This window comes from Pipistrellus kuhlii, unplaced genomic scaffold, assembly GCF_014108245.1.
Source record: "Pipistrellus kuhlii isolate mPipKuh1 unplaced genomic scaffold, mPipKuh1.p scaffold_m20_p_5, whole genome shotgun sequence".
Lineage (NCBI taxonomy): Eukaryota > Metazoa > Chordata > Mammalia > Chiroptera > Vespertilionidae > Pipistrellus > Pipistrellus kuhlii.
This window is the reverse complement of record NW_023425551.1, coordinates 44,332,719-44,348,210: the sequence shown is the minus strand read 5'-3', so window position 1 is coordinate 44,348,210 and position 15,492 is coordinate 44,332,719. Positions and strand designations below refer to the sequence as shown.

General features: G+C 39.6%; 1 protein-coding gene across 1 annotated transcript; it reads left to right on the top strand.

Moving 5' to 3' along the window:
• Nucleotides 1-1,111: 1,111 nt before the first annotated feature.
• On the top strand, nucleotides 1,112-12,004 carry PM20D2 (peptidase M20 domain containing 2). The gene is given in 10 exon segments (XM_036415234.2): nucleotides 1,112-1,213; nucleotides 1,216-1,297; nucleotides 1,300-1,371; nucleotides 1,374-1,846; nucleotides 4,600-4,748; nucleotides 5,998-6,140; nucleotides 7,347-7,501; nucleotides 9,391-9,529; nucleotides 10,931-11,038; nucleotides 11,234-12,004. Coding segments are annotated over 10 exon segments (1,578 nt in total). The 3' UTR covers nucleotides 11,389-12,004.
• Nucleotides 12,005-15,492: the final 3,488 nt, after the last annotated feature.

The window sequence follows — 15,492 nt, the reverse complement described above, 5'->3', positions numbered from 1 at the left end:
TGAAGTCCAACATAATATCCAGTATCTTCTCATAAATTTGGCTAGTATTTCAGTCACATATAATGTTGCTTCTCCAGAATAAAGAAATCTTTGATTTACTCTTCCCACCAAAGCACCGGTGAATGAGAATGGAGGCAGTCCAAGGTGGACTCCAGGTCCCAGGGGCAAGGTTGACCTCCAGGTGGAGGGAGGAGGGTTGGGCACAACTCCTGGCCAGGTTAGAATGTGCTTTCTTTAATTAGTACAAAGCAGTCAAGGTTAGCAGAGCATGATTAATATTTCTTATAACTATAGCTAGTCCCCAATATTCTATATCTGCCCCTAACACTATTAATAAGCATGGCATCAAGGACAATTTCCAGACTTGTGCTCACTCCAGAGAAAAACAAGAGTATGGCTTCTCGAATTTCTTCACTGGGTAACTTAGAACGCAGGATGTGGAGACCAGCTGCCCATATCGTGTTACTTGGTTTCAGCATTAAAGTTATAAACGAAACCAGTCATATGTTCTCTCAAAGCCATCGCTGATCAAAACAAGCATCGAAATCAACAAAATAATATGAATAATCATGACCATAAATCTTCTGCTAAGTCTCTGATTTGGGCTTTAAAAACAAACAAACTCCTTTAACATTCTTAGTTTTATTGTACTTTACTCAATTAGACTACACTTAGCTCACACGTAGGTGTTCTCTCCATTCCAGATGCTCTACTGGACACTTGCTTTACTCCTAAGTTTTTATTCTAATGAGAAAACCATTCTTCACAGACAGTAGTTGCAGCTTTTAAATAACGCAGCAACCTCAAGGAGAAGAAAGCGGAGAGTGGGAGGCAATCCCGAACACTCACGTACATAGAACCTACAGACCAGTGTTCTTGGTATAGCTTTATGGGCTAAAAACCTTGAATACCTTTTTCTTATAGGCACTGTTCTAGAAAGGCGGGGGGCGGTTTTTCAGAGGGGGAGGGCTTCGTTCCACTGGGTCTGTCCCCATGCCTGTTAACCAATACAACTGGTCTCCTTCCGCCGCCGTGGGAAATAAGCAACAGCGGGAAAGTAATAATAACGCTGGAGCTAATTCCGTTATCTGGGCTGCTGAGGAGAAGGGAGATGAGCTCCTGAGCCCGTTCTCCCCAGCTCTCCCCGCCCCCGCCCCGGGGCAGAGCACCTGCGGGCAGCAGAAAGGGCGGACCGAGCTCCCCAAGGGGCGGCTGCGATCCCCAAGAGGCGGTGGAGGCGGGGCCCTGGGAGGGAGGGGGGTGGGGACCGTCTGCCGCAGATGCGGAGCCGGCGGCCGCTGCACCCGTTCCCCCGGCCTCGGAGTGTGCGCAAGCGCGGGGTGCGCTAGGAGGGGGAGGTCAAGGTCAAGGTGGGCCACCCGCTCCGGGCGCGATGAGACCCGGAGAGGAGCCACGGGCGGCGGGGGGCGCCCCCGAGCTGGAGCTGCTGGAGCAGCTGAAGCTGCGCGCCGCGGAGCGCATCGACGAGGCGGCGGGGCGGCTGGGCGCGCTGAGCCGCGCCATCTGGAGCGAGCCCGAGCTGGCCTACGCGGAGCACCGCGCGCACCGGCTGCTGACGCGCTTCTTCCAGGGCGAGCGGCCCGCCGCCGCCTGGGCGGTGCAGCCGCACTACGGGCTGCCCACGGCCTTCCGCGCCGAGTGGGCGCCGCCGGGGGCCGCGTCCGCAGCCAGCCCGCTGCAGCTGGCCTTCCTCTGCGAGTACGACGCGCTGCCGGGCATCGGGCACGCCTGCGGCCACAACCTCATCGCCGAGGTCGGGGCGGCGGCCGCGCTGGGCGTGCAGGGCGCCCTGGAGAGCCTCCCCGGGCCGCCGCCGCCCGTGAAGGTGAGGCGGGACTCGGCGCGGGGCGCCATCACCTGCCCCGGCCGGTGCCGACCCGGGACCCGCGGGGCCCGATGCCTCCCGCGCGCCCCTGTGTCCTCCCATCCGGGCAGGTGTAGCGCCCCCAGACGCCCTAGCCTCGCCTGGGTAGAAGGCAGAGACCCTGGGTAAAAAATGAATTGCCCACCTGCCTACGCTTTGCAGAGTATTGGGTTTTGTTGCGTCCTATGTACTTTCTCCTGTAAAGAATTGAGTGGGTTCTCCCTTACGAAAGAACTTAGAGCCAAGCCTGGTTTTCGTTAAGGTTTATTTTTGGTAACTGTAGCCGCTGCAATGTGCTGTCGAGGTGTTGCAGTCCCCTGGAAGTGGTTATTGTAGGGAAACCTACAGCCCCTCTTCATTAGGCTCCCCCCCAAATCTTCTGTTGGTGGCAGAAGCTGCTTGTTGTAATTTGAAGTTGTTGATTAAAACAAGCATCCAAATGATTACAAGCACCCAAATGACAGATGCTACTGTCTGTGAAGAATGGTTTTCTCATTAGAATAAAAACTTAGGAGTAGAGCAGGTGTCTAGTAGAGCATCTGGAATGGAGAGAACACCTATGAGCTAGTGTAGTCTATTTAAGTAAAGTAAAACTAAGAATTTAAAATGAGTTTTTTAAAAGCCCAAATCAGAAAGTTAGTAGAAGATATATGGTCATAATTATTCATATTATTTTGTTGATTTTGATGCTTGTTTTGATCAAGAAAAGGAGTTGTTGTAATTTGAATCATTAGGTTTTTTTGGTTTGTTTTTTAAACATGTTTTTTATTTATTTCAGAGAGGAAGGGAGATGGAGAGGGAGAGAAACATCAATGATGAGAGAATCATTGGTTGGCTGCCTCCTGCACACCCAACACTGAGGATGAGTGGATACCGCAGGCAACCCGGGCATGAGCCCTGACCTGGAATCCAACAACGACCTTCTGGTTCATAGGCTCACGCTCAGCCACTGAGCCACACCTGCTGGCTGGCAGGGCTTGAAGCATTAGTTTTTGGGTAGGATACTTTCAGTCGTTACAACTCCCAAACCCCTAGAAATATATACACACACAACTACACAGATGTAGTTGATAAAGTTTGAGTCCTAATTTTTTTTTAATAAATACCTCCTAGGTTTTTAATAAATACCTCCGTTCTGTACACAGGAAATGTCTTTTATGTTGGTTGTAGGGCAAGTGTAAGCTTGTGTTCCTCTGTTTTTCCTGCTGGTATATTCATTCTGTGAGCTAAGATGCAGTCATTGCCATTCAGGTTAAGGGGAATACTAATGTTTTGTTTTATTCTTAGCCCCTCTTTTCCAATGTAACCTTTTACTTTTATCCTAGCAGTTCCATCTTTTGTGACTTCTGTTTAGCTGTCTTCATGCTTCTGCTCTGGGGGCTTGTTCTGGCATTTGGTTGGGCTTTTGTTTTGTTTGGGGTGGGGTATCCTTTGCCAATACATGAAACACTGGAGAGATTTAGCTTTAACTGGATTTATGACACGTTCATAGAAGTCAATAAATTTGAAGTCATCACATTTAACTTGCCAAGGGTTTAGAGTTTAAAGCAGCGTAATTTAAGAGTTTGGGTGCCTTAAACCTTCTAAAGAAAGCCAGACTTTGGGAGATGTACCCAGTTCTGTCTTTGAATGGTTGGCTGAGTTTTTAGCCAGATTATCTGTCCTACCGGAAAGTGAAATTTATATAGATTCCCTTTGCAAGCCAAGACTTTTTCCAACTTGTTTTTGTGTCCTTATACGTGATCTTGAAAGCATATTAGCTGCTTATAGATAATTTTTTCTTTGCTTTAAGAATTGTTTGAAGAAGTTAAACTGAGATGTCAAAATAAAATGCTTATTCTGCAAAGTTCTCTTTTGGTTAATTAGGTGTTTGGTGACCAATAAACCTGCCTGATTGAACTGGTAGAAAAGAATTAGTAAGTTTGTGTAATAGTTGGTCATTCCTAACTATGGTCTTATTACAGAAAACAAGCAATACTTAGAGAGATGGAGTTACATTTATTACATGAGTCCAGAGGAAAATGTTTCTCAAATTCTGGGCCCCAACATGGAGAAATTTTCCCTATTTATATGTTTTTACCTTCTTTGTCTCCCAAATATGGGGTGTTTCTGGCCCCCTTTGCAAGTTCTTAAAGAGCCCCTATGTGCTGGGTTCTTGAGACCTCAACCAAAGGCCTGACTTGGTGCCAGCACTGATAATTTTGTCCGGGGAAGGTTTAATGGCCTCTATGAAGTGGGAATAGTCTTATTTTCCTTATTATTTAAGCAAGCAAGCACTTACAGAAGCCAAATAGCAGGGTTAAAATTTCAAACAGCAGTTTTTGTATAAGATGGATGCTTCAGTCTTAAGATTTATTTATTGTTCTTCATGAATGATTAATGAATTAAGATCTTTTCAGGAGGTGGCTCAATAAGGAACAGGCCTGAACATCTCATCCCAGCTCTCCCTGAAGACTGGCTCTGTGATGTGGGGCAAGGCACTTCACCCTAGAACTCCAAATCTGAAGTCATCTCTAAAGCGATGTCACAGGTCACTCACCTACCACACAGGGCTGTTGTGAGAAGAACTAATAAGTAACTGGAAAAGTGCTTATGAATAATTATGTCCATATACTAAAAGACATATAGATTGGGAATATGTATGCAAGAGAGCTTGTTTGATACTTTCCCACTAGGATTTTTTATTTTGTTCTGACACAGGTATTTCCTTCTAGGTCATTGTCCTGGGAACCCCTGCAGAAGAAGAAGGTGGTGGCAAGATTGATTTAATTGAAGCCGGGGCTTTTAAAAACCTCGATGTTGTTTTTATGGCCCACCCATCCCAAGAGAATGCTGCTTATCTCCCTGATGTGGCTGAACATGAGTAAGTAATCAAGTTGAATAAACTTCTTAGTGGAAAACGGACTACTAGAATACTTTCTACGTCTTTTTTTTTTTTTAATAGGAACAGAAATGTATTGTCTTAAAGTTCTGGAGATGTGAAGTCTGAAATCAGGTGACAGGGCCAAGATCCTTCTAAAACCTGTTGTGGAGAGGACACTTCCTGCCTCCTCTATCTTATGGTAGCCCCAGGCATTCCCTGGCTTGGGGCAGCCTAATTCTAATCTCTGCCTCTGCTGCTTTCACAGGGCCTCCTCTCTCCGTCTCTTCACATCGTCTTTCCTCTATGTCTCTAGAATACTTTTCTGTCTTAATTGGAGACTAACACTCCGTATTTATACCTTTAAGAAGTAAATCGAAAGATAGTGATGTGATGTCTTACTAGGTTTTAATTGACTTGTACTTGGCAAGCCTCTTCTAATTGAGATTTAATATAATGTTCATAATTGGACTATTAAAATAACGCCTACAAAGCATAAGAATAGCAAACAGTATCCTGACACATGTTCTATTTTAAACTGTCTGAGAGTAAATCCGGTTTCTTCTCTGAAATAAATATATTTTTATTGATTTCAGAGAGGAAGGGAGAGGGAACAAGAGAGAGAAACATCAGTGAGAGAGAATCATTGATGGGCTGCCTCCTTCCTGCCTGCCCTCTTTGGATCAAGTCCAAAAGCCAGTCATGTGCCCTGATCAGAAATCAAACCGTGACCTACCTCCTGGTTCATAGGTCAAGGCTCATCCACTGAGCCACACTAGTCGCGCTAATCTGATTTTTAGAGGTTGTCCTAACTCATTTCAAATGTCACCTTCCCCCACCCTTAAGACAGAATTACCTGAATTTCCTGAATTTTTGCAGACATTTGGTGTAGAACTATCACATGAAGTCTAGGAGACAGGAGTCTTCATGTTTGTAAATTCAGCACCTAAAATAGTATTGAATACTTGTTTGAAGGTAATTGTGTATAAATTCAATTTGCCTAGGATGTCGATTGATCAATTTCTTTTTTTTTTTTTTTTTGAATGCCTTCTTTGTGTCAGTCGCTGTATTACATAATAATAAACGACAACTAAGCTACAAAAAATGCTGTTACGGCTACAAATGATTCGCAAAAGAAAATTCTAGCAGTATGAATTTCTTTGAATACTACTTGGGTAATTCTAACTCCTTGGCTTTTCTTACTTCAGTGACATTGAAAAAAGATAATTCCGAATGGTGTTTTGTTTCCTAGTGTAACCGTGAAATACTACGGAAAAGCGTCCCACGCTGCCGCGTACCCCTGGGAGGGAGTGAACGCCTTAGATGCTGCTGTTCTCGCCTACAACAATCTGTCTGTGTTAAGACAGCAAATGAAACCAGCCTGGAGAGTTCATGGTATGAATGCCACATATTTTGTGTAATAGATGGTACTTAATATATTTCAATGCAATATAATTACTAATCTTTGCTTTTATTAAAACATTAGAAACATTGGTTATAGAAACATCTGTCAGAAGTTCTGTGGCAGGACACTAGGATGTTCTGTTTTTGGGTCAGATGACATTTAAGATTATTTTTAAATATGAGTGGAACAGCCATTTTGAGAATTAGAGGTCAGTAGTTTTATATAAGGACCTTTTTGTGGTCATTTGAAAGTTGGAACATAACTTTCCAGTTATTCTATCTTTTAAATGATAACAAAATTTTGTCATTTCCTCAGTTTAAAGAAGTTAGGATTACTGGTTTTATGTACTCAAGTGCTATTAATTCTAAGTAACATCTTTTAAAATTATCTTTATATCAATACAGTAATAAAGTACAATCTTGAAGGTACAAATTTATCTTTTAGTTCATTTCTTTATGATTTGGGAAATTATTATACTTCAATATCTATTTTTCTTACCTAATATTGCTGTAGGCTTAAATTAGTTTGTAATCAATTATACTACCTTAGTTTCTAAAAAAAAAAAAGTACTTTATAAAGTAGGTTATATAAATTAGGTTTTGTATATCTATTTTAGTTATAACTTTGAAGAGATAAACCTTCCTTCTCTCTGTAGTTCCAAATAAATGCTTTTGTTTTAACAGCTAATAATACTTAATGATCTTTGACACATATTTTTAGAATAAAAATTATTTTCCCTGAGTCAAATGCCTTTTAAAATACTCATGCAATTGTTTAAGTACAAGGGTAATTATAGAACTTCACACCATCAGGGTTTTTTCTCTTCTCATATCAAACATTTATCAAAATGTACAAATGTAATATAAGTTACTGAAATAAAAGCATTTTCCAGAAGGCTTAATATAGTTATAAAGTTTCTAATAGTTTCTTAAAGTCAGGAATTTCTTATAAATTCCTTAGAATAAATACATATAGACTATTATTTTATTTCTTTTCCTGTTAGCTAGAAAGCATCACACTATGACATAGAGAAACTTTTGTTGTACCGCAGAGCCTTTGATTGGCATTATCTGTGAAGCATATACGTTTAAATTATTTTTCTTTATGTACAAATTGGCTGGAAAATGTTATGCGTGTATTTAAGCTTAAAGAAATGGTCTCCAAGCTCAATTCCAGTAATTTGGTTCTTTTTGTAGGTATAATAAAACATGGTGGTGTAAAGCCTAATATCATTCCCTCTTATTCTGAATTAATCTATTACTTCCGTGCACCCTCAATGAAAGAGCTTCCAGTTTTGACCAAAAAGGCAGAAGATTGCTTCAGAGCTGCAGCTTGGGCTACTGGGTGCACAGTAAGAACTTTTAAGAGTTAATCTAAATTATCATCAGACATGCATCTGTGGACTGAGGCTGTTTGTTTTAAATTAGATTAGAATCTTACTTGCTTTTTCATTTGGTGTTGTCTTGAATATGTAAATTTAGTTGACTGAATAGTTGATGCGAAAGCCTTCACTTGTTAATTATTTAACTCAGTGTGTGCACTGGGAAGACTTCATATTACACAGTAATTGGAATAGCTGATTCTGCTGAGCTAGAAATCCTGCCTTTTTGCAAGTTATATCTGTCCTTATTGTTAGTTAAGCTTTTAGAATTGCTCTATATAGATTCTAGGGCAAAATCAGCAAAAGCTATTTTTTTGGTGAGGATAGGTACAGCAGGGGCATAAATACTTATGGCTTACTAGAGTGAAAATCAAAATAGACACAGAAGTTAGTCGGGAGGTTTTGTTCATTTGTACCATGAAGTCAGTAACATTTATGTACCAGTTATGAGGGCATGCAGTGGCATGAGAAGTTACAGAATGACATAAATTTTGCCCTGCAGGGCGCCAGTCATCTGGTTGGAGAGATAAGATCTGGATCTGTGCCTCTCAGCCTCACTGATTCTGTGACTTCTGGAAACGTTTTGTCTAGAAAAATGGAGAGAAAATAACCTAGCTTAGGGTTCTTATGAGAATTAAGTGAGGTCATGTTTATGAAGAGTTGGGGTCCTCATACATAATACTTTCTTTTTATTTTTTAAATTATAAGAGAAAGTTTATTTAGAAAGTTACAGAGGTAGTAGAAGTGAGCCAGCTGGGATGCATAGACTCAGGAAACAGCTTACTGAGGGAGAAGGGCGCTTGGAGCTTAGGAGAGAGAAAGGCAAAGATGAAGTGTTTGGAGGAAAGCCACAGGCAGGCACCCAGGAGGGAGCCTGCCAGTACCTCATTTTTTTTCTGCCCTCATTGGACTGGAGATGTGTTCAGATAACAGTGACAGTGACTTGCAGACAGGATATGTTAAGTGTCCAAAATAAAAAATGAAGCATTTGACCCTTGTTTATTTATAATTGTACATATTTTAAATATTTATTTAGAAAGTGAATACTTGAATTATGATCATGCATTAGTATCTCAAGGTGTACGTAATATTTCCTTAGGATAAGGTTCATTGTTACTGGATTTAAGTCTATATTTTAAATAGTTGTTTGTTTGTTTTTAGTAACTTTTCATATTTTGGCTGACTTATAATACTTGATTAAGTTGTCAGTGTTTCTAATTTAGATGTTGATAAGATTAGATGTCATCTCTGCCCTTTTCTAATTGGCTTTTGCTAATGTCCTAGGTATTATCTTTAGTTTGAGGGAGTATTGGCCTTTTGATTTAATCACACCTAGATCTGTGAATTGTGAATCTTCTTTTTCTCAGGGTACCTTTCAGACCAGGCAGTGGTGTCAGTATCGGTTTATGTACTGGATATTAGTAAAGTGTAATTTCTTCTTGTAGAAGGCACAGCCTAGAGCAGTGTTTCTCAGAGTGTTTGGACCACCTACGTCAGAATTCCTTGGCGGTTGGTTAAAGTGGAGATGTCTGACACCCCCCCCCCCCCCAAACACACACACACAGACACACAGACACACACAGACACATACCCTGCTGAGGTGACTGGAGTTGAGACTCACTGGTGAGTAGAGCTAGGTGGCGTCATGTGACGTGGTGCATACATAACAAAGGAGATAGGGTACTAGGAACTCTTAGTGACAGAATACATTTTTGCATGGTAAGAGACTTGAGTTTATACCCAGAAGGGAACATGCCCCTTCTTAACCTTTTTCTATTAAAAAACCATTGCTGGTTTGAAATTTAGATGGTGAATTTGAGGCATTTCTTTTTCAAAATTTGTTTTTTAATTTTTAATAGGTAGAAATCAAAGGTGGAGCACATGATTATTACAATGTCCTTCCCAATAAGAGCCTATGGAAAGCTTATATTGAAAACGGGGAAAAGCTGGGAATAGAATTCATTTCAGAAGATGATGCAGTTTTGAATGTATCTTCAGGTAATTAGATTCTTTTATGTATTGTGCTATTTGAGGAAAGGAATACTGTCTTTAGTTTTGTTTAACAGCTTTGAAGGTAGGGAGGTATTGCTGATGCTTTTAATTATATTTTTCATAAACTTAATGGTTAGGGAAGGAAACTGATGGACTCTTCAGTGATTGTAGAGTGTCAAACAAGCAGGTTTGTTTTTAGAAATAGGCAACATACTGCCCGGCTGGTGTGGCTCAGTGGTTGAGTGTCTACCCAAGACTCAGGAGATCACAGTTCAATTCCCGGCCAGGCCATATGCCCAGGTTGCGGGCTTGCAGGAGGTAGCTGATCAATGTGAGGCATGCAGGAGGTAGCTGATCAATGATTCTCCTCATTGATGTCACTATCTCTTTCTCCCTCTCCCTTCCTCTTTGAAATCAATTAAAATATACGTGTGTGTGTGTGTGTGTGTGTGTGTGTGTGTGTAAAAGCCAGCATACTTTTTGCTTTATATTCTAAGTATTTCCAGTGTTAAATTTTCTTAGTTCTAAATTTTTAAAAATAATTTTGTATTTTTTTTATTACAGTTGACATGAAATATTATATTAGTGTCAGGTGTATAATCCAGTAATTGGACATTATATAACTTAGTAAATGATCACCCATTACAAACAAGTTTTAAATAAGCTATTAAAAGGAGAAATAGAATTTCAATTCATTCTTAGTCATCAGTATGCAGGCTACTAAGTATTTAGTAAGTAGTTATATGGGGTCATTTTTGGTTTCTGAGACATAATAAGCAATTGTTCAATTTTAAATAATCATAAGTCTATTGGGGTTTATTTTAGATTTTTTCCCCTTTAAAAACATTACTAATACATTTGCATTTTAGAGATGCATCTCCTAAAATATAATAATAGATGTTGATGAAGTAGACTCAGAAAAACTTTGTGATAAAAATGGGGTGCTGATGTCATTCATTAAGATAAGGAGTTCAAAAGAAGGAGCAGGTCGAGGTATTGGGGGAGATATAAATTATTTGTATGTTAAATTTGAGGGGCTTACAGGATTTCTAAGAGGATCTGTTCAGTAGCCTGTTGAATCCGGAACTCCCAAAAGTTCCAGATTTTAGGAGTTATCAATATCAGCAAGGAATATGAAAACAGTTAATGAGGTTGCCCAAGAAATCCTAGGGATCACTAGCACTTAGGACACAAGCAAAGGAAGCATCTAGAGGAGAAAGAGAGTGATCCGAGAAAGCCCGACAATCAGGCGAGAGTGGAATCACGGAAGCCAAAGGAGTGGGGAATGTGGAGAAGGGAAGGAACAGTAAATCATGCCAGGTGCTAAGAAGACTGGCTGAGAGAAGTATGATCTCATATCCATTGGGCTAGCAATTAGAAATTCACGGGTTGTCTTACTTTTCCCAGGATCTACTGATTTTGGAAATGTTAGTTTTGTGGTTCCTGGAATTCATCCATATTTTTACATTGGATCCGATGCCTTGAATCATACAGAACAATATACTGAAGCTGCAGGTAAGTGTTAGAAATGAACATTTTGGCACGTGCCTGCCTTTTGTATTAGTTGCTGCCTTTCTGATTGGTTAGGTTAGAATAACCTCAGAAAACTCTATATTGTGGTGGGCAGGAGAGAGGCGATTTAGATACTGAGAACGAGCCTGAAAACTAGTAATTTATAATGATACTTTGATTTGTTTCTCAATCTTTTAGGATCACAAGAAGCTCAATTCTATACTTTGCGTACAGCGAAAGCTCTGGCAATGACTGCGTTGGATGTTATTTTTAAACCAGAGTTGTTAGAAAGAATCAGAGAGGACTTTAAACGGAAACTTCAAGAAGAAGAGTTTTTAAATAAAGTTGAATAAAAGGAAGATTTAGGAGTCACATATGAATCATTGAGGAGAAGTGATTATTTTTTTCTTCATTTTTTATTGAAGGAGAAGGCCATCTTTGTTTTTCAATCTTAAAGGAATCAAAATTCTCTTCCTGAAAAGTGAGGACATGGTGTGGAGAAAACACATGAACTTTTAGCTAAAATTAAAATGTTCACAAATCTGTATTTGATGAAATTGTGATCTTTCAGGAGCTGGAACATGGTGGCATTTCTTAAACAACCTGGATGACACAGGGTTTATCAGTGATAATAGTGTATAAGTTCATATGTTGTGTAAGTATATTTCAAAAGGTCCAAGAGATTTCAAATCTTATATTCAGAATTAACTCATGAAAGATTTTTTCCTGGTATAGGGTGTAAAATTGTTTTAGAAAGTAGTTTTAAAATTCAAGTTTTGAATTTGAAGGAGTTCATTTTTATGTCTGACTGTTTTGGTTTAGAGACTGTTTTTCATTGGTAATAAAAGGTTTTTAATCAGAAATCCTGTGGGGAACTCAGGTACAAAGAATAAGCTTTATGTTAGTTTATATTAATTCTAATAGAAAAAATTACAGAGTCTAAAAAATTATTAGACTCTTCCTGTAAGTTGTCTGCTTAATAGTCTAGTGTGTTCTAAGTGGACTTAATGAGAGAAGAACAATGCCTGTCTTGAACGCTAATTACTTGGGCTTCTACTCAGAAGCCAGCCTGTCTAGCCTGGGTACACAAAGAATTGTAAGTTGTTCTTGGTTCTCATTTTATTATGAATTTTTAAAATATATATATATATATTTTATTGATTTTGTACAGAAAGGAAGGGAGAGAGATAGAAAGCTAGAAACATCAATGTGGGAGAAACATCGACCAGCCGCCTCTTGCACAACTGGGGATGTGCCCGCAACCAATGTACATGTCCTTGACAGGAATCGAACCGGGGACCCTTCAGTCCACAGACCGACCCTCTATCCACTGAGCCAAACCGGTTTCAGCTATTATGAATTTTTAAAACATGATAAAAGAATGTGGAGAAAGTATCTGGTTAAGCAAATATCTTAAGCTGTGAATATAGCAAAGCTTCAGTATACTTTATTTTAAAGGGAGTGCTCAAATTTGAGGGTAAATATTCTAAAATGGAAGGGGAAGGAGAGAAAAGTCAGCATTTGGCCTCTGCTGTAAGCAAGTCATTTGGGCCCCTCTGAGCCTTTAGCTTTCCATTTGGAAAGTTAGAATAAATCACTTACACTTACACAAATCAAATCGTGACCTCCTGGCTCATAGGTCGACACTCAACCACTGAGCCACGCTGGCTGGGAGATCTCTCTCCCCGCCTCCCCCAATCTCTCCATGTAGTGACTTAATTTTAAAAGCAGGCCTGAAGAGGAGGCATGTATAAAACAAGCATGTGGTACTATGAATAACTAAGTTGCTATGTATCATATAATAAGTTCGAGGATAGCTAATATTTAGCTTGCCTCTTAAAAATTTAAGACTGTTTTTTAGTTTCTAAGTATTTTGTAATCTACTTTTATAGATGAGAGTGGCACATTTTGATATGTACGAAGTAAACAATCACTATCTACTACCATCAGATGACAGTAGTTTTAAAAAGCATCTTAATACGTATTAAAGTATGTTTAAAAAAGTATAATGTTGCTGAAACTGGTTTGGCTCAGTGGTAGAGCGTCGGTCTGTGGACTGAAAGGTCCCAGGTTCGATTCCGGTCAAGGGCATGTACATTGGTTGCGGGCACATCCCCGGTAGGGGGTGTGCAAGAGGCAGCTGGTTGATATTTCTCTCATCATCGTTTCTAGCTCTCTCTCTCCCTTCCTCTCTGTAAAAAATCAATAAAATATATTTTAAAAAAATAAAAATAAAAAAGTAGAATGTTAATAAAATGTTCATCTAATAGCAATTGTCATGTGCTTTTTCCCAACATCACATCTATAATGCAAATATATGAAGATAAAACACAATCACCCAAATATACTATTTTATGATAAATTAATATATCGTTATCATAGATGTTGGTGTGCTTTTAAATTATAAATGTTATGTTATTCATATAATGAGAATTTTAAAGAACAATTAAGTCCTTTTGCTTAAAAACTGACGTTTTTCTTAGAACCTGAAAATATAAACCAGAAGAAAAAAAAATATCAGGCCAAGGTATCCCAGCCTTCCCTTTATTCAAGGCTTCTGAGGCGGTAAGTTGGCTCAAATCTGAGACTTTATTAAGGGGCTGTGACTCTGCTTTTATTATTTGAGTCATTTGATCTAGAACCTTTATGTTTACACAGATCACAAAAGAATTTAGTAGATTTTCTATTTCATTTCTGGCAAAACCATGAGTATCAAATGAATGCCATAGACCTGTGTGTGTTTGACTATCCTGATTGCTGCTTTGACTCTGCTGCCCATTGTGGTAAATTTTGGCCACTGAGTGTCACTACTCGGCCCCTGCCACCCAGGATCCAAATGCTGCCAGTGCATTCAGGTTTTCCAGTTGGGTCACTGTAGTTCCCACGATAGCGTGTGGCCTACAGAGAAGAGCAACTACAGAGCTCTTCAAGGGGCTCCCTTCGCAAATGTACTGCTCCAAATATTGGACCTTCCACTATGGGAGAGGAGGTTTCACATGGCAAACCCACTCTGTGGTACTTTGCTGTCGTAGCTCCTGCAGACTAGTTCAGCATCTTATATGCTGGTTCAAATGGACTTTCCCAAACGAGGCAGATGGATGCTCAGACAATGTACCCTGGGAACCTGCTGGAATCTAGGAGCTAGGTGACTTCAGGTGGCCTTGGTCGTAAGGAAAAAGCCCTTGGCAAAGATGCCTGTGAAGAGTTTGATTGAAATTGTTTCATAAAATAAGCATAAAAAGTAATGTTTTAAAAATAAAATTTAATATTATAGTTAACAATGAACTATTTTTTATATTGCTTTAAGTTTATTTACCTGAGTGTCAAAAAACTTTTTTTGATGAGCTTTTATTAGGGAAAATGGGAAATTGCCTTAGTATTTGTGCAAATATGTTTTGTGTGTGTATGGTTTTTGTTAATCCTTACCTAAGGCTGTTCTTCCCATTTATATTTAGAGAGTGAAAGGAGGGGAGAGAAATATTGATATGAGAGAGACACATCAATTGGTTGCCTCCCACATACGCCTCTACTGAGACAAGGATCCCCGGGGATTGAATCTGCAACCCAGGTACCTGCCCTTGACCAGGAATCCAATCCAAGGCCCTTTGATGCATGGGCCGATGCTCTAACCACTGAACAACATAGGCTAGGGCTGTTGTTTTTTCCCTCCCAGATGGTAATAAAGTATTTAGCCCTTTCTGTGTATGAAAAATACCACAATATTATTTAGTATAAATGATTAGTCAAATTAACTTGGAATGAAAAGTACATTATTATATATAGCATTCACTTTATTAAAGTGAGTTTCAAACAAATGCTGTTTGGATAAGTTTGATGGGGGTTGATCCTATATATATATATATATATATATATATATATATATATATATATATAAAAAGTAGTAACTATTTGTTTAAAATGATACATCAAATAAGAACCCTCTCCTTTGCCCCATGCCCTGACGTTAGTGGCCATTGTTTTCTGGTTCAGAGGAAATGCTGGTATTCATTGAGTCTGAATGCAGATATCCAGTGATGTCTTCCCATTTCTTTTGCTCTTTGGTGTTCTTTTTCTTTTCAGAAACCATTTGAGTCTTTCTCATCCTAATAAGTTACAGGCAGTCCCAAACAATGCTTTTTCTTAAAGTGTTTATATGGGGGGGAAAAATCAGTCTATTCCCAAGTTCCTCAGTAAAGACATTTCCGAGGAAGGACTTTGAACTAGGACATGCTCCACGGTGGAGATACATGAAGCGGTAATTATAAGGTGGGGAACACTTAAACACAAGTTTGAGGGGCTAGTTATCGCTACCACAAAACTGACAAAATGCCATGCGGGCCCCTTGTCCTCCAAGTACCCCGACCAGGGAAATTCCTACCCAAATCAAAGCAATCACACCATCTAAAGAGCTTTTCTCATGAAGAGGTGGAAAAACTTCATGATCCACGAAGATGTAA